General features: G+C 39.9%; 1 protein-coding gene across 11 annotated transcripts in view; it reads right to left on the bottom strand.

Moving 5' to 3' along the window:
- Positions 1-5,854, bottom strand: part of PAN3 (poly(A) specific ribonuclease subunit PAN3) — a 118,875-nt gene extending 113,021 nt beyond the window's left edge. For 5 of the 11 annotated variants that reach the window (XR_005017264.1, XM_036831897.1, XM_036831894.1 and 2 more), the window contains exon 1: positions 5,081-5,707. Coding sequence is in view for 9 of the 11 variants with exons in the window: in XM_036831897.1 (XP_036687792.1) it covers positions 5,081-5,510 (430 nt within the window). In the remaining 2 variants the exon portion in view is untranslated. Of the gene's footprint in view, positions 1-5,080; positions 5,708-5,729 lie in introns of those variants that run through there. The other 6 variants (XM_036831889.1, XM_036831892.1, XM_036831893.1 and 3 more) reach the window with 4 other exon arrangements.
- Positions 5,855-20,272: the final 14,418 nt, after the last annotated feature.

Genomic DNA, 20,272 nt, shown 5'->3' with positions numbered 1-20,272 from the left:
GCTGTTCTATGTCTTGACTGTGTTGGCAGGCACAAAACATACACACGATAACACTCCACAGAACTAAATATACACACGTGTGCACACACAAGTACAAACAAGACTCAGAAAATCTGAATAAGGTAAGTGGATTGTATCAATCAATGTGGTTGTGACACTGTACTACAGCTATGAAAGGTATTACTACTGGGGGAAACATTGATGAGACAAAAAGCTCTTTCGGTATTATTTCTTACAACTGCATGTGACTCTACAATTATCTCAAAATAGAAAGTTAATTTAAAAACAGAAAAATCCTATAAAAGGGCAAAAATAGGAAGATATTGTTTTGTTTTGGCAATCATGTATCTTCTTTACAGTCATTTCAAATGCACTTCCATGCAAAGCAGTCTTTTACTTGTTAACTGACTCTTACCTAGACTTACTTTAGGACAACCCTCTTTGAGTACTCCTCATAAAGCTCTATGACCTCCTCATAAAACTTCTCAAGATCTGACTTTATCTTATACACGTGTCTGTACTCCCCACTAGAGTGTAGCCTCCGTTAGGGCAGACTTTTGTTTCATTCAATGTTGTATTCCTATCACCCAGATCAAAACTTGCCACTCTGCAAGCACAATATTAAAGGAGTGAACTGAATGGTAGTCTTTGTTGTCTACTTTGTGTATTGTCAAATAAAAATGTTTAAATCTATACCAGTTATCCTAATGGCAAATTCCCAGTACTCACTTTTCTGTTAGCTGATTCGGGTTTGTGGGATGAAAAGTATAATCCTGGCTTAAACAAAAACAGTTTTGCCATACACGTTATCATACATTCCAAAGTTTGTATATGAACTTCAAGTCATCCCCTACTTTCTTTCATTTGGACAGACAACCGCAGTTCAATAATCTGTAGCTATTTTACTGGTCTTGAAAATATACTCTCAAAAATTGGGAGGTAAGGAAATGTACAAGCTAATTGTAGACTTACTACTAGTAATATTCAATAACAGCAGCAACTAAGCCTGAAACCTCACTATGTGCCAAGCAATGCACTGACAGTGGCACGTGCGACCCTATCACAACTCTGAAGTAGTAGGTATTATTATTACCTCCATTTTTTTAAATGAGAAAAACTGAGGCTTAAAAGTTAAAAATTTGCCCAAGATCACAATGCTAGTAGATAAGAGAGCCAGGCCCATCTTAGATGCGCCTTATGCCAAAGCCTTCATTACTAACTAAATTAGTAGAACTGAAAATAAGTCTACTGTGGTAAAATAAACAAATCTATTGGGTTTCAAATTAAGTAATGTGCATGAAATACAAATATTGGTATTAACAGTTTAGCTGCTAAAAACTGAGCACCTTGAAGATGAAAAGTCTAGCTGGTTGAAAATATTAGAATTACATCTTTAAAATGTCAAGAATCAATAATTCAGTTGAACCCAAATCAAACCACATTTAAGCCTTCAAAGATCCCAAGTCCAAAAGTAATAAGAAATGTCAAAAACTTAAAGTAAATGCTTTTTTAAAAAAATAAACTGTTATTTCCCAAACAATCCTGAATGCCAGAACATGTTTACTACCACACTGCCACATCCACAGAAGAGCTGGAAGTGAGAAAATGTACTACTCTGTATAGATAAAAAGCAAGCAAAAGAAAGTATACTTCCTTTACAAGATTGAAACACCACTGCAACTAAGTATACAGAGAAGAAAAAGCCTTTCTGCTTCAGTTTTCCAATGCTTGCAAAATAAGGATAAAATTTTCTTCTTGCATGTACCTCTAAAGTTTTAACAGAATGTGAAACACTAACAAAACAATTCTGCAAATGTGAAGTGCTAAAGCAAGGGTCAAAAACTCAAATGCCAGGAGGAGCCAGGCATAGAAAAGTCACCCAGTCAGTAATAAGGCAAAATGGAGAGTCTGGCCCCACCACAGACCTAACTCCAACATACAAAAGAGCCGTCCTTCAAAGGAAGCCAGAAATCTGTATTTCAATGTTAAACCTTCTGATTTTTTAAATGTTGTCAACTAATTCAATTACAATCCACACTTATGCAAATTAAAAGATTTGCCACCAAAATGCCTAAAATTATAAGATGGAACACCAAGTGTTGGGGAGAATGTGAAGCAACTGGAACTCTCCTACTCTTCTAGAGGGAATGTAAATGTGGTACAATCACTTCAGAAAACTGAAGTCATGTACTTAAAGCTGAACATCTGCATGCCCTATTACAAGCCTGCAATTCCACTCCCACGTAATTCAACATAAATTGGTAAACTTGAACCAAAAAACATGTTCAAGGGTGTTCAAAACAGTGCTCTTCTTAATAGACAAAAATTGGCAACATTCCATTGCCCACTAACAGTAAAATGAGAAAATAAAATGTGGTATATTCATACAATGTAACACTACACAAGAATGAGACTAAGAGGCTGTTCCTATATAACGAAAGGATCTTACAAATATGCTGAAAGAAAGAAGCCCACAAAAAGAGTACATACTACCTGATGCCATTCCTATAAAGCTCAAAAAAGCATGAAAAATGAATCTACAATGTTATAAGGTAGTGCCTGAAATCAGTAGTTACCTCTGGGAAAGGGTAGTGACTGGCAAAGGGCAAGAAGAGCCAAACTTCTGGAAGGTGCTGATTATGTTCTATTTCTTGATCTAAGTACTGTTATACGCTATGTGTTCATCTTGTGAAAATTCCAAAACTTATGATTTGTATACTCTTCCCTAGGTATGTATACTTCAATAAAAAAAAAAACTTTTAAAACACACACACACACAGAAGATACCCAAGGAGCCCAAAGTATTTCTGCAGGCAGACCCAGCTTATCAGAGCAGATCTGTTTGACCTCTCAGCTAAAGAAATACTCTACATTCTTACATTTAAAGAACAGCAAAGAAAACAATAAAAGCAAAATAAAATTGTGTCAGTGACTCTACATGATCAGGTCAGCAACTAACAAAATTTAAATTTCTCCTTATAGCAACACCTCTTAGAGTGTGTTGTCTATTTTAACTGCCTCATACACTTAATTAACAAGTGTCTCAAAAGATACAGTATAAGAACACAGTAAAATGTAGAAAGTAGACTAAAAATTAAACAATAAAGTGTAAAAATTCAAAGCAGCCAGTAAATCACCGACACAATCCTCTTCCCTGATTCCTGAACAACTTGACTTGCCACTCATTGATAAGAGGCAATTTTATCTCATCCAAAAGGAGTCACAACCTGTACCACTGAGAGTTACCAAGAAGCCTACAGCAGAAAAGAGGAGCCTTAGGCTTCACCCAGTTAAGTTAAAGCAAGCCCTACAGAATCCAACTACATAATGCAGCTACTTAATCAAATAACTTAAATGACTATAAACGTTAATTTTAAAATGCCTGCTTAGCACTGTCTGTCCTCTCAAGACCCTACATCCCAATTATTTTCTGTTCCTGAGATACGAAATGATCCCCACCTTTGAGTCACCGCTAGTGTTTCTCCTCCACCTTCCTGTTTCCACCTGTTTACAGCCTGTCCTAACTTTCCTGTCCCAAATCTACTACCTCTGTGTATCGGAAAATCCTAGAAATATCACATATTAAATCAAATACCTGCATTTTTGAAAGTGTCTCTTCCTGTAGGTAACAAATACTGCTCAGTTTCATTGCTTACTAATCAAACATAACTCGAATTAATTTGAGCCGTAACTCAAGACATACAGCAAGTTTACCTTGAAAATGCAAAGCTGCTGCTCCAAAGTGATAAAATTCCACCAATCAAGTAACCATTTTGACAAGACATTTTAAGTTACAAATTAATCTTCTTAGCATATCACCCTCACCAAATATATCTGCACTAAAGCCTATCGCAGCAAAAGAAACAATCTTTAACACATACACACACACACACACACACACACAATCTCTGGGAAGACACTTATAGTCCTCATAGAGCAAGTAAGTGCTAAAGTATCAAGCCAAGTACATAAGTCCGTTTACAGTTTAAAAAAAAAAAAGACAACAATGTTCTGACATTCAAGTTAAGTTGCCTATCAAATGATTTTCAGATCTAAAATCAGTTTAGAATTCCTAAGAAAGTAGGACTTTCCCATTTGGTTTAGAAATGCTCAACAAACTCAAAAACAAAAAAGGAAAATCTGACACCTCTACTTTTCCCTTAAGGGCAACATTCTGTAAAACAGATTACACTCACACTTACTAGAACTTCAAACTCCACTCACTAACCACTCAAAAGTTGCAAGGCAACACATAATGACAGAAAGTAAAAACAATGCAAACAGTCCTAAGATATCCGCATTCAAGTGCTCAGTCGCACACAAAAGTGCGCTGCACATGACACGCTTTGAAGGCTCCACGCTAAGGGTTCGCTTGGTACAAAGCAGTAGAAGACGAGATCCCTACTGACACCCTGCAAACTTCTGCCAGCTTTCAGGAAAACCATGCTGAAATGCAAGTCCTGTGAAATCCCTACTCGCAACTCCCGACTCAACCTCTGCACACGATAAACGCGGCTGTCCGTTCGCTCTTCATCCTTAGAAAGCATTTCCTGCCTGGAAGACCTTTCTCCCAGAAACCTTGCACAAACTTTTTCGGCTCGTTCAACCCACTGCACGAAGCCTCAGAGCCCGCCCTCCCCTCCCGCCCCGGACCCACACACACCCACCCGGCGACCTCAACCCTCGGCCGACTCCACTCCACACGGGCACGCAGAACACGTGTGCCTGCAAACCCAGCCCCTTTCCACACCCCCCGGAAACGACACCCCCCTTTCCCGCACACCGCACGCCACAGCCCATCCCCCTTCCTCCCCGCCCCCACTCCACCACCCCAGTCCACCACCCACGTTCCCAGGAAGCCAGCCTCCCCTCGCTCCCGGGCTCGCCGAAGGCTGTGGGGAGGGGAAGCAGGAAGACGGAAGGAGGGCTCGGGCCTGGCCTAGGCCTCTCAGAGCGCCGAGGGAGGCGAAGGGGGGAACCCGCGGGCCGGGCTCGGTCGCAGGGCCTCGTCCGGCCCCGGGCTTTCCCTCCGCCGCCGTCCCGAGGCCGAGGCCGCCCTCCTAGCCCGGACCACACTCACTTGCCAGCCGCGGTCCGTCGAGGACCCCGCTGCCGCCTCCTCCACCGGCCGCGGCTCCTGCCCCCGGGCCCCCAAGGTCCGGCTTTTTGGGCCCCGGGGGCGGCCCGGCTCCCCCGCCCGGGACCGCTCCGGGCGGAAAGCCGGCCACGGGCGCGCCCGCCAGAGCCAGGGGGACGCTGTTGCTATGGAGGCCGAGGCCCGGGGCAGCTCCGGCGGCCGGGTCCTCATGCAGGAACTGACACTCCTCCCCGTAGAAGCAAGTCTTATCCTTGGCGTAGTAGCGGCAGTACTTCAGCTTCACTCCCGCCGCCGCCCCGCCGGGGACACCCCCGACCCCAGGCGGGGCCACCACCGCCACTGCCGCCGCCAGCGAGGAGGAGGAAGAGGAGGCGGCGGCCGAGGGGGGCGGGAGGCCGCCGCCACTGTTCATGGCAACGCTGCAGCCTCGTCTTCCGCTGCCGCCCGAGGAGCCGCCGCCACCATAGACCGGGGAGGGAAAGAAGACGCTGCCGGTGCCGGAGAAAAGCCTGGGCGGGTGGGTCTGTCCCGCTGCGGGAGCCGGAGCCGCCCGGGGAGGGGGGGAGGGGAGGGAGGAGGGGGTAGGAAGGAGGAGAGGGGAGGGGGAGAGTTGGGATTCTCTCTCACTCACTCTCTCGTTCTCTTTTCTTAAAGGGGCCGCGCGGGACGACGGGGTGGGCGCGCAGGCCCGGACGGGGACTTCGAGGGCGCGGGCTCGGGGAGGGGGAGCGGCGGCGGCGAACGGGCGGGGAGGGCGGAGGGGCCGGTTTATTTTTAAATTCTGCCTCCACTGGCTCTCTCGCGCTCTGGTTCCTCCGAGTTGTTTATTCCATTTTCCTCTTCCTGAGACGGCCGTCGCCAGTGCGCCTGCGCGTCGAGGCGCAGGGGCTTGTGGGTAGCGGGAGCGCGAGGGCAAGGCTGGCCTGGCGTCGGGCCCCCTGGGCATCCGCGAGCCGGCGGCGGTTGGACGGGCGGACCGCGGCGGCGCTCCCCGACGCCGAGCCGGTTGGTGAAGTTCTCACGAGGCGAATGCCTTCCATTTTTCGTATATCCTCTTACTTATAAAACCAGGCGTCATTTTTTAATTGAAACGACGAAATTTACAGAATGTGATTGTCATTTTGAGGGGCCGCACCGGGGGCCGGAGCCCAAGCCCTTGCTCTGCTGGGAGAGTAGCTCCGTCTGTTCGCCACGCTTCCGCACCCTCGCTTTTTCCCCTCCCTCCTCTTTTTCCTTCCCGCTGAGGGTGATGAGAACTACAGGACTGATTGCCTAAAAACTCCTGGGCCTTTTATTCCAAAAATCGAACCTGAGGAGGTTGATTTAGGCAAACCCCCAGCTGAGTGTAGCACCTGTTTTCTCTATTTATATTACTGAAAGTCTTCAGTAAAATATTATGAACAATGAGATGCCACCTGGGGACACCGCTGCCTAGGCAGCACCAGAAGGTTTCCCTTAAAACCGCGCTGGGTTTCTTTTCTCCAATCGGCCTAGTCTTGACTCGAAATTCATTTTTAAAAGGTAGTTTTTTTCCGTCACCGATCGCTGATGTTATGCTCCGCTGTATTTATTTAAAAAAAAAAAAAGTTTTCAGGAATTTTAAGGAGTTGCTATGAAGGGAAAATAACTTTAACGTTTTAGTTTTTCTCCTCTGCGAAAGGTTTTCTCAGAAGGCAGTTGGAAGGGGGGGTGTTTGTTGGCAGAATTTGAGGAATTGTGGCAAACAGAAGAGGTCACAGAAGAACGGATAGAAGCAAGTGTACCACACTGCAGAAGGGGGGAAAGTGGATTCCATAGACCGCAAACGGGTAAGCCTGGTGACGTTCCTTAGCTAAATTCGAAGTAGTAATAACATTGTATTGTGTCTGTTTAAAAATATTTTCACATGTATATTTATTCAACAGATGTTTATTAATGCCCATCACGTGTACCAGGTACTGAGCTCGGAGCTGGGGAAGCAAAAGTAAACAAAATGCAGTCTTGTCTGAGTTCAGATGGCTTGTTTATTCTCTCCCTGGGGAGACACATGGTACACAGGCGATCACAAATGAGTGTCTTAGGTGTTAACCTTGTCACACTAGCTATTAGAGGATATTAAAGATGTTGGCTTCCTGGAGGAAGCTGATAGCTTAATAGCAGGACTTGAGAACATCTGCTTTGAATTCAGACAGATCTGAGTTTGTAACCCAGTGGCAACACTTAAGAGCTGTGTTACTATGGGTAAGTTGCTTCACTTCTCTGTGCCTTATCTGTAAGCCAGGTAATAATACTACCTACTTGGTAAAGTAGAAACTAATAACGCATATAAAGCATCCCACGCTTAGTAAGGATTCAGTAGGTTGTAGCTATCACTATTAGTAGTATTGCTGCTATTAGTAGTCAGCGTGTAAGAGTGCAGGAAAGAGCCTTCCAGGCAAAGCAGACAGCTTGTGCAAAAGGCCTTGAGGTGAAAAAGAGCTTAGATTGTTAGAATGGTGAGAGTGGAGGACCATATCACAAAATCCTTGAAAGGCATGTTAAAGGATTAAACTTTTTCTTGAGGGCAATAGAAAGTTATCACAGGGTTTTAAAAAGTCAACTAATAACATGATCAGATGTCCCTTTTGATTCTCATAAGAACCCTTTGAGGAAAGTAAAGAAGATGGGTTATCACCATTTTATAGATGAACAAACTTAAGGCCTAGAGTTACACAGAGTTACCAGCTTATCCTTGCAAAGCCAGGACTTGAACTCAGGCCTACAAATCACAAAACATGTGCTCTTTCCATTACGCATTTTACCATTTCTAAAATAAGCATATGTGTCTCTGGATGACTTGGAAAGGAAAGTAGTGTCTGTGGTGAGACAACAGATTCATTAAGTTCACGCCAAATTAAGCATATCATTCCAGCAAACCGTTATTGAAGATCTACTGTGTATTATGTACCAAGCAAGTTCTGTGCTAGGCTCTGCTATAAGAAATGTGTAAGATACAGCCTTTGTCCTCAAGAGTTACCAGAATCATGAGAGAAATGCCAAAGATAAAGTAAATCATCCTTCAGTACCACATTTGACAAAGTTTTCTATTAAATCCCTGTGAACAAGATGGAGAAAAGTAGGCTAAGATCCTACTATAGTTAGATGACTTCAGTGCTCTTTGATTAGTCAATCAAAATGTTGATAGAGCTGGCTTTGGAGCTCCTTGAACAATATCCAAAGAGTATTAATAAGTTGACGCATGTCGGCATGGTCTTTACTGTCCTCCTTTGAACTCTGTCCTTAACCTATTTTTAATGAAAAAAATGTTTTCTGCTGCCTAGATGAAGAAATATATAGCATATTTAGCAGATCTGCAATGTGTTGTTGCAAAACCAGTGGAGATAGATAATGTGGTAAGGGACAGATTAGGATTTGTAAATCTCTATCAGCGGAAAAAACAGAGCAGTGCTGACAAAATGAAACCTAAAATAAATTGGGGAAAACAGAGCAAACAGGCTCTTTAATACAGCACTGATAATACCACCTCAGCCACCTCCCCCCACCCTGCATCCTCAAAGCAAGTTAGCAGTGTTTTTTCAGAAGCCTTTAGAATGTACATCACCTTTGAACTATTCTTCTTGTTCTACTTGGCAAATAAATCCTAGAAGGTAACTATAAATAACAAGTTTTATGCTACAATGTACTTGTTACAGTATGACTTATGAAAGCCAAAAAAGAAAAGTTGCAAACAACCTAAATTCTAAAACCAAAGGGAATGGTTAAACAGTGCACTATCCACAGAGAATATTATGCAGCCAATAAAAAGCCATGAACTGTGCAACAGTGCTTATGATGCAGTGTAAGTATTTAACATGATATAAAATTGTATGTGCTGTTTTATTGTAATGATGTAAACAATAAAAAGCCTAATAGAAATAAAGGTTAAAGTAACTGTCTCAAACATTAACAGTGGTTTTGCTAAGATGACAAGATGACAGAGTAGGTTCTTCCTATCTTTCCTCTACTTACCAAATCTGTATCATGAACATATATTATTTCTGTAATAGAAAAGCATTAAAACTTTATTGCAGGGGCTTCCCTGGTGGTGCAGTGGTTAAGAGTCCGCCTGGCAATGCTGGGGACACGGGTTCGAGCCCTGGTCCAGGAAGATCCCACGTGCTGCAGAGCAACTAAGCCCGTGCACCACAACTACTGAGCCTGTGCTCTAGAACCCGCGAGCCACAACTACTGAGCCTGCGCTCTAGAGCCTGCGAGCCACAACTACTGAAGCCCACGCGCCGAGAGCCCGTGCTCCGCAACAAGAGAAGCCACCACAATGAGAAGCCCGCAAACCACAACGATGAGTAGCCCCCGCTCACCGCAACTAGAGAAAGCCCTCGCGCAGCAACAAAGACCCAACGCAGCCAAAAATAAATAAATAAATAAATAAACTTTATTGTAATTTAATCGTAACCTTTTACTTCTAAGGAGTGAGTACATGGTTGTTTGTTAAATTGTTCTCTGTATTTTTGGTTTCATTTTGTTTTCAATAAATTAATTTTGTGAAGACAAGCTGGACATTTGTTGTCGGCCGTTTCTTTAAATTTTCACTAGTCCGGTGTTTTTCAAAATACATTTCATGGAAGACTGGTTTAACAGCATGTTAATTGATATTACACAAAGGAAAAAGTTCTGTTATTGAGAAAGTTTGGGAAACTCAAACAACTTGAAGTCTTTTTCAGAGCCTTTAATATGTTGATATGTTGTAATTATCGAAAAGCAGGATTTCTTTTTTTTTTTTTTTTTTTGGACCGGCAACCTGCCATTTTTAAAATAGAACATTTATTGCTTAGAAAACGAGCTTTTCTTCTCGTTTTGAATTTGGAACTACTATACAACTGAATACAAAGAGGAACAAAAAGCACCAAAACCGAACTTGTGATTCTCTGTTCATGTGGCATAAATCAGTTTTGTACATAACATGTAGCAGCAGTTTCTAAGTTCCCTTTAGGAAAATATAAATTCTATACACTATTGTTTCCTGTTTAATGCGTGGGCTGAAATCACTAGGATCAGCTTCCTTCTGGAGGAAAGAGAGGAACAGAGGGTGGAAAGAATGGTGAAACTTTCTGAAACCGTCATCCGACTATCCCATAGCTTCCCCAGGGCTGGTTGAAAAACCAGCCCTTTGGGTTTTTTTATTTTGTTTTCACAGCCGGGAATTTCATGTAGTGATTGAATCTCAGCATCGTGTCCATAAATCAAAGAAACTTGCACCTCAAAAAACTTTTCAGAAGATCCATATAAAAGCAGGATTTAATACGCAGAATTTACGAAAAATTTTTACCACTTTTTTCAGAACCATTTATCTTTGAGAAACATTGTCCTAGTCACCTGCTTTCTCATTTTCCCTATATTTTAAAATTCGTCCACCTTCTTCAGTCCCCCATCGCAACCCTTGTACCTTGCTTTCCGTTGCGTACAGCCATAGAAAGGAGACACCGGCAAAACTCATCAGAACGGACCCTTCTTCCATCCAGGACTAACCCTTTCACGCATGCTCTGCCCCTGCCCTAGCATTTCCTCAGGGATCTAGTCGTTCTCCATCCAGTGTCTTCTCTCTCTTGACCCTCTTCTTAGGATGCGAATATGTACATTGAAATACTTTTTAAGGCATTTATTCTTTCATATTGTGAACCTCTTGTAATCAGAAACAGTAATGTTTTTGTCCTTGTTTTTAAAAGTCTCAGAAACAAACACTGCTGGTAAGAGGGCTAACCGACACAGCCACATTGGAGGGCAATTTGGCAATATCTATACAATTTTTGAATATCCATACCCTCTGACCCAACAATGCCACTCTTGGTATCTCCCCTAGAGAAGCACTGGTGTGCCCAAGGAGGCATACATGCAATGCTCATTTGAGGCGTTGATAGCAGTGAAATTGGAAATGACCTACATGTTCATAAATGGTTCTATATGCACCATTATTCCCCAAGACCTATTGTTGAATGAAAAAGGCATGATGCGGGTAAATATGTGGAATATAGCACCTTTTATGTAAAAATCATTATATCTTATAAGGATGTGTATAAACGTGTACAGAAAGAGCTGGAAAGATAAACATTAAATTGCTAACAGGATGGGGATTGGGAGTAGTGATCAAAGGGGACTAGCTTTATCTGTAATGTTCCAGATTTTACAAGAAGAATGTATGCCTGCTTATGTAATTAAAATTTTATTTTTTAAATTCCCATTGGGCTCCTTCTTTTGCTCTAACTTCTCTTCACAGGCAATTTAATGCTTGAATCATCCATTCATCTCTTAATCGAGATTAATCTGACATTTGCCCTTGCTATGTTAAAATATTTTTGTTTTTTACCAGAGCCACCGCTGGTATTAGCAGATTTATTATGTACTTTTCAGCTATTTTATATTTCCTCTAGAATATATAGCAGCGTTAACCCTTTTCGCAGCACTCCTCTCTCTCTTGGCTTCCAGTCACCCCTTTCTCTTGTTTTGTCTCCTGCCTCTGCCATTCAGTGCCGCCTGCATGGTAGGACTTGCAGAAATACTTGTGGAATACATTTCAAGTAATTCATTTATTATAATTCAAGACAATGCATGGAATATCCTCTGAGATTTTAGCTTGTGTTGCAAACACAAAATGTAATGTTAATGAGACAAAAAGGAACACTGGATTTGGAATTCAAATGACTGATTTGCAACCTGGTTCTTACTACCTTATACCCACGTGGCTTTTAGCAAATCTCTTAACCTCGCTTAGCTTCAGTTTCCTAATTTTTAAAATGGAAATAATCCCTACTTTATGGGGCTGTACTGAGACTTGAATGATACAATGAGAACCTCATGGTGAAAATAATCTCTTTGCCACTGAGTAAACAAAATTTTTATTTGCAAAGTAATTTTAACCACCTTTCTGCATAGAAGGGATTCTACTTCTGACAACTTTTATTACCTTTAATATTACTTCTTTTAGCACTCTCTCATGCATCCCTTTACTTACATGATGATGATGTTGGCAAGTACTATAATGATGCCTCCAATTCCACAGTGTTTCACAGCCTACAAAAGCAACCAGGCATGTTTTTCACTTCTCCCAAAAATCCTGTGAAACAGTTAAAATGAGGATGTTATGTTAATACTGGGATTCTGAGAATTTGAAAAGATCTATAAAGTTCTATGACTTGCCTCAAAGTAAGTCAGCTTAGGTTCTTTGAACTCCTCTGTTCTGTGATCTTTCTCCTGAACTGCAAGCATCTCATTCGAGTTTGTATCCTCTCATTCTGGATGTTCTTACTGTTATCTTCATCCCACCTCAGGATTAAATATATTTCCTCCTCATCCTTCATTGAAATGCATCAAATCCATATTTCGTTTCCTTAGATTCTCTGTTCAAGTATCCCGCAAGCAAGTCCAGGATTTTGAAACCCATAATTGCATACTAATAGGGAGGGAGGGAGAGTAACTTCCAAGATTCTGTGTGCTCTAGCACTAATGTTCACAAATTCAGCAGTTTTCCTGGTTTTAGATGGAAGAAGTGGGAAGTATGATGAAACAATGAGATTTTTTTTCTCTCTTTCACCTGATAATCTAAATGAGTATTACTTTCCAGGTAGTCATCTTGGCAAAAACTAGGCTTACTCTACATTATAATGTGGTTTTGAGATTTACTTAAGCACTCTAATCAAATTTCTAAAAATATCCTCATAGTAGCAATTCTTCATTTTTAAGGGAAGATTTGATTTGTGGAAATGACCCAAAGTTATCAGAGCCAGTAATGGGAAATAATAAAAATTACTGAGCCAAGCCATGTCATTTGTGATTAAAGATAATGATGTCAATATAAATAAAGCCAATGTTCTTGTGTGGTTCAAAAGCTGATGCTGAAAATAATTTCATAAAAACAATGGCAGCATTATTAGAATGTAAATGTGTAATCTTCCCACATGACTATAATAAATGTTCTAAAAGGAAAGTATTGATTTGGTTATATAGTCATCTTTGCTTTTTAAAAATTGTCTAAGAGTCTTATTTTTCACACATTTCATATCCCCTAAGAACACATTTTGTAGGCAACTGCCTACTCATATATTAAGGCTAAAGAACCCTTCATTCTTGAGCACCCTTTACTAATAGTAAATCTTCGGTCAATTCTAAGTCATTTTCATGCTAATAAAGATTACGTTCAACACTACAAATAATCCATCAATTATATTTGCTCTGGGATATACTGTGAGAATTATATTTTGTCTGGGTGACCTCCAGTGACACTCCCCCAGCAGCAGATTTGCTAGAAGCTAATTTTAATTTGTATTAAGTACCAATAATTGGTGGGGGGGGGGTAATGTCATATTTTGTGAGTAGTCAGTGATTGTATTAGTGATAGCAGCCCGAGTTTAAAAAATTCTCCCTCAAGACAATCTAGAGTGGGAACTACACATGGATAAGTTAGAACTATTTCTGAATCCCAGAAATGAAATTTACTGCCTTTATATATATCTGTAAAGTTGTATGTCATCTTATGCTCCAAGTTCTGCTCTATAATTCTATACAATGTTATTAGCAACTGCCTAGTGCTAATCTTGTTTTGACAAATTTTTGGTGCACTAAAAACAAAAGCCTTGGGGACTTCCCTGGTGGTCCAATGGTTAAGGCTTCGCCCTCCAATACTGGGGGTGCGGATTCAATCCCTGGTTGGGGAGCTAAGATCCCGCATGCCTCGCGGCCAAAAAACCAAAACATAAAGCAGAAGCAATATTGTAACAAATTCAGTAAAGGCTTTAAAAAAAAAAAAAAGCCATAACTGGTACGTTGCAAGAATTTTTAGTGTATCCGTGACACTCTACTAGAAGAGATAGTCTTTCATCACTGTCATACATATATACTTGTATGCATCGTATAGATTTTTGGGTCTTTGTGGTAGTAAAAGCAATTTGCTACTTTTCTTTACAAGCTTTGAAGAGACTTAAAGACACATTCTTATTGCATTCCTGTGCAATACATTAAAATCAAATACAATTTTAATATTAATTGTACCTTGGAAATAACCCCAATAATCAAGTATACCATTGTTATCATCCCATACAGCTACCACCAGCCTTACAGAAGTTCCTTCAACTTAGCTAAGCCCACTGCCACCATTTCTGTTGGTTAAGCAAGCACCCCTACTCTAGAAAACCACTTTAATATTTCTACGATGCTTAATATGTCCATTATTATAATTTTAAAGCTGATAGTTCTATATTAATAATTGATTTTACTATATCAAAGATTAGATAGCTGTTTCAGTTCACCTTTTTAGTTTATACTCTTCGATGAAAAGCTTTAAATTAGGAGATGTGCTGAAAAATATATGTATTAAAGCAAGAATCTTAATGAGATATGCCATTAGTAAAATTAAAATGAAGCTCCTGGAAGCAAGAAACTTTGTCTTTGGCACAGACTGTTAACCCCCTCACATTACCTAGTACATAGCAAGGATCTGGGTACAACAGTTTATTTAGGATTTTTGATGTTTGCCTAAATGCAAGCAAAAAGAAAACAAGAATGAGACTATTAATATCAAGTATAGAAAAATTAAGGCCAAAGCATTAAGTGTGAAAAAGAGGAATATTATGTAAAGATAAAAGAAGGTAAACTCCACAAAATAATAATAATCTTAAACTTCTAGGCACCAAATAAATATTGAATACAAAAATCCAAAAGCACCCAACAATACAAGAACTTGGTTAAAATCACATACACGCACACAGACAATTATAATGGTAAAGTTTAATAAACCTCTTTCAGAATTTAACAGATAGGGCCTCCCTGGTGGCGCGGTGGTTAAGAATCTGCCTCCCAATGCAGGGGACATGGGTTTGAGCCCTGGTCCTGGAAGATCCCATGTGCCGCAGAGCAAATAAGCCTGTGCGCCACGACTACTGAGCCTGTGCTCTAGAGCCCACGAGCCACAACTACTGAAGCCCGCGCGCCTAGAGCCTATGCTCTGCAACAAGAGAAGCCACTGCGGTGAGAAGCCCGTGCACCACAACAAAGAGGAGCCCCCGCTCGCCACAACTAGAGAAAGCCCACGTGCAGCAACGAAGACCCAACGCAGCCAAAAAATAAACAAAAATAAGTTAATTAATTAAAAAAAAAAGAATTTAACAGATAAGTGGCCAAAAATCAAGGATATTAATATATTAATAATATAATCAACTGGCTTGGTTTTTAGCCAAATATAGAACTTTGTACCCTATTACCAAAGTATGTGTTCTTTCATGTTACTTTCATGTAACCATGGAAGATTTCAAAAATCAATCATATACTTGGCCATAATCAGGAATCAAAAAAATTGAAAGTAAAAGGATGGTAAAATGTATATAACACAAACACAGTCAAGAAAAACTTCTAGAGATAAAGAAGGACATTTCATATTGATAAGTTAAAGTCACCAATAAGATTTAACAACTCCAGGGAATTCCCTGGTGGTCAGTCCAGTGGTTAGGACTCTGCACTTTCACTGCCGAGGAGTGGGTTCAATCCCTGGTTGGGGAACTAAGATCCCGTAAGCCATGTGGCATGGCCAAAAACATAAATAAGATTTAACAATTCCAAATTTGTATGCATGTAACATATACTCAAAATGTGTAATGAAAATTGTCAGAACTAAAAGGAGAAAATAGACAAATCCACAATCAAAATGAGAAAATTTAAACATGTATATCAATAACTGATAAACTAAGCAGACAAAATCGGTAAGAAAAATACAAATTTTGCGAACAAATTTGACCTGTTAGGCACTGTACTTCCAATGCAGAATATAAGTGCGTACAGAACATTTATAAAACTGACCATATTCTGAGCCATAAAGCAAGTCTCACTAAATTTCAAAGGACTGAAATCATATATAGACTCTAATCACAGTGGAATTAAACTAGAAATTAATGACAACATCAAAATACAGTTAAACACATAATTAAAGGGGGAAATATAGCCTTAAATGCATATATTAGAAAAGAGGCTGAAAACAATGATCTAAGCAACCATTTCAAAATTTAGAAAAAACTCTGTCAAATTAAGCCCGAAGAAAGTAGAAAACAAAAATAAATAGAAACATACATGTAATAGACTCAATTGTCAAGAATTGATCCTTTGAAAAGACTAATAAAATTAATAACCCCTTTGAATAGACTGATCAAGAAAAGACGAAGGCACAAATAACCAATATCAGGTATGAAAGAGAGGATCTTATTACAGACATAAACAGATAAAATATTGTAAAAAAATTAATAAACAGAAGCCTTAATTAAATAGAGTCAGGAGCCCAGAAGGGGGAGCTTTCATACCCTGCAACAATAGCAGAACACTACAGGAAGAAGAAAGACTCCTCTGCTTTCCTGGCAAGGACTCAGCCAACGAAAAGCCATGGACTGTTTTACGTTAGCCCCACCAGCTTCCTTTCCCCTCTATAAAAGTCTTCCCTTGCCGTGTGGGGACTTGCACGTGACTTGCCATGATTGCAGACCCTGAACTGCAATTCTCTTCTGATCCTGAATAAACCCATCTTTGCTGGAGAAATATCTGGCAGTCTATTTATTTCAGGCCAACTGTACATAGAGACATAACTTTATGACAAAAATGTGAAATTCTTGATCAAATGGGAAAATTCCTTAAAAAATTATCAAAACTGACAAGAGAAAAAGAAAAGCTGAATAACCCTTTGTCTTCTAAAGAAATTTAATCTAAAATTTACCCCAATGAAAACTGCAGGCCCAGATAACTTCACCAGAGAATCCTATCAAATATTTAAAGAATTAACACCAATATACACATTATTCCAAGGAACTGAAGAGTTCTTAAATCTTCTTAGGCCAGCAGTTTTGATACCATGCTAACAAAGCCATTACAAAGAAGAGACATTAAAAGCCAATCTCACTCACTTACATAGATGCAAAAATCCCAAATGAATCTAACAATATAGAAAAGGGATAATAAAAGATGGGCATACTCAGGAATGAAAGGATGGTTTAATGTTGAAAAATCAATGTAATCTACCACATTAACAGAATAAAAGAGAAAAATCATCTTAATTGCAGAAAAAAAGTTGACAAAATGTTTTTTAATGCCCATGATATTAAAAAAAAAAAATCCATAGCAAACTAGGAATGGCAAGGGGCATACTTAACCTAATAAATGGTATCTATAAAAAAAAAAAAAACCTATAGCAAACGGCATAGTTAATGGTGAAATATTGGAAGATTTCCCTCTGAAATCAGGACATGGGATGCCCATTATCACCATTTACACTAACATTGTACCAGAGGTTCTAACCAGTATGAAAAGGGAGAAAGAAAAATAAGGATTGGAAAGGAAGAAATAAAACTGAAGATCTGCAGAAATTATGATGGTGTATTTTTGCTGGATAAAAGGTCAACGTGCACAATTCAATTGCATTTCTATATACCAATAAAAATTAGAAAACTGAAATTTTTAAAAATATCATTTATGCAATCATACCTAGAAATAACTCTAATGAAATGTGTGCAAGACTTCTACACATAGAACCATAAAACCAGTCAGGGGGCTTCCCTGGTGGGTCAGTGGTTGAGAGTCTGCCTGCCAATGCAGGGGACACGGGTTCGAGCCCTGGTCTGGGAAGGTCCCACATGCCGCGGAGCAACTAAGCCCGTGAGCCACAACTACTGAGCCTGCGCGTCTGGAGCCTGTGCTCCGCAACAGGAGAGGCCGCGACAGTGAGAGGCCCGCGCACCGCGATGAAGAGTGGCCCCCGCTCGCTGCAACTGGAGAAAGTCCTCGCACGGAAACGAAGACCCAACACAGCCAAAAATAAATAAATAAATAAATAAATAAATTTATTAAAAAAGAAATAAGATTGTCTTGATTTTGTGACATCTCTGGTATTTGTCAACTTTTTAAAATCTGCAATTTGTTGTGATATCTTTTCCAATTCTAAATAAATATTTACTTTTGTGCCTAATTCTATGTTTATAAACTTGTACTTTTTAAAAGAATGTTCCCCATATTATATATGGGGAACAGATCCCCCCCCTCAAACCTGGATCCTCCCTTTGGCTCTGACAGCAAGGGAAAAAAATACCCCAGGACCTTTAGTTTAGGATTCACTTAGAAAGTTCTTGATATACATACCAGAAAAAAACAAATGGATAAAATAATGAGCCAATGGAAAGGGAAATGGAAAGGGAAACATTCTCACTGCTGTACAGTTTCTTGCAGAGTCATGAACACACTTGGACAGCATATGTTCTGGGCTCTCTTTGCTCCTCCCTCTGTACTGTCTTCCTAGGTGATCTCACCCAGCAGTCTCATGGCTTAAATACCATCCATAGACTAGTGACTCCCAAATTTCTCTCTCCCATCCAGACTCCTCTTCTGACCTCCAGACTTGTATGTCAAGATGCTTACCTGACATTATCACTTGAATTTTCATGAACCTTTCAACCATACGATGTCTAAAACTGCACTCTCACTATTTCCCCAAACTTCTTCCTCTGCCAGCTTTTCTCATCTTAGTAAAGCGCATCTCCAACACCAGTTTCTTAAGGCAGAAACCTGAGGGTGTCATCCTGAGCACGCTTTTCCCTAACTGCCTTCACCCTACCTTCAAAATACATCCCGTCTTTCCTCTTCCCCTTCCCTGCCACACTACTTGTTCATATCACCATCATATCTCTCCTAGAAGATTGTGTTAGCCTCCTACTTTATCTTGTGCAATCCATTCTTCAAAGAGCAGCCAGTCAACATTTAAAAAATATAAACTGTCAAAGGGTACAAACTTCTAGTTATAAGATTAGTATGTTGGGCTTCCGTGGTGGCGCAGTGGTTGAGAATCTGCCTGCTAATGCAGGGGACACGAGTTCAATCCCTGGTCTGGGAAGATCCCACATGCCACGGAGCAACTAGGCCCGTGAGCCACAACTACTGAGCCTGCGCGTCTGGAGCCTGTGCTCCGCAACAAGAGAGGCCGCGATAGTGAGAGGCCCGCGCACCGCGATGAGGAGTGGCCCCCGCTTGCCACAACTAGAGAAAGCCCTCGCACAGAAACGAAGACCCAACACAGCCAAAAATAAATAAATAATAAATAAATAAATTTATTAAAAAAAAAAAAAAAAAAAAAAAGATTAGTATGTTCTGGGGATCCAAGAGTCAATGTGGTAACTATAGTTTACAATACTACATACTTGCAAATTGCTAAGGAAGTAGATCTCACATTTTCTCACTACACAAAGAAAAAAGTTGTAATTATATGTGAGGTGATGGATGTGTTAACTAACCTTATTGTGGTGATCATTTTGCAATATATGCATGTATCAAATCATTGTGTTGGGTGCCTTAAACTACCTATAGAAATATACAACAACTTCATTCATATATTTCAGAACATCTCTATATTCTATATTCAAAAATTATTTTGTGGATTGGATTATTATATTCCATCAAATATACTGTAAGATACACTGTTATTTGACATAATACTAATGAAAACTGTCTTCTTATCAATTAGAATTTTTATTTTATATTCATAGAAAGAGCTCTTTTAGACTTATTTAGACCTAGGGGTTTATTATATGCACTCTTGGCATACATAAAAAGGAAAATATAAGCAAAACTATTTGGCTAATTTTTCCTAAAATTTCTTCACTTTCATAGCTCAGCTCTTCTGAACCACTTTCTGACTCAGAGCTGTCAATGTCTGTGGTTTTTCCACATACCACTTCTTTAAAAACAACAAAACAACAACAACAAAAAAAACCCCAAAAAACTCTGGGAATTTAGATTTAGATTTTTAAAAGAAAAATATTCTGTCTGCCTATTTAATTTGAACCCCTAACCCATAAATCAACAAACGTTTTTCTCAGAAAATAAATTACCTGCTGAAAGCTGAGAAAATTTATCTGTCTGGCTAAACATAATTAAAATGTCAGAGATGAAAAATGCACAAGTATCAGGTAAGTAACTAGCGGAGTGGATGGGATTTTCTATCATTGAGGGGGAAAAAGTTTGGAGCTAGTAGTGATACTATGACATATATATATGTCTGTCCTCAACTTTCATGGCCAGCTCAGCTCTAGATGGTTGGTTTTTAATTTCAGAAAGGAAAAAAAAAAAGAAAGAAAGAAAAGAAAATAGAAGAAGAAGAAGAAAGAGGAGTGGAGAAAAGAAGAAAGA

This window comes from Balaenoptera musculus, chromosome 18, assembly GCF_009873245.2.
Source record: "Balaenoptera musculus isolate JJ_BM4_2016_0621 chromosome 18, mBalMus1.pri.v3, whole genome shotgun sequence".
NCBI classification, from domain to species: domain Eukaryota; kingdom Metazoa; phylum Chordata; class Mammalia; order Artiodactyla; family Balaenopteridae; genus Balaenoptera; species Balaenoptera musculus.
The sequence above is the reverse complement of the archived record's forward strand: the minus strand, read 5'-3'. Positions and strand labels throughout refer to the sequence as shown.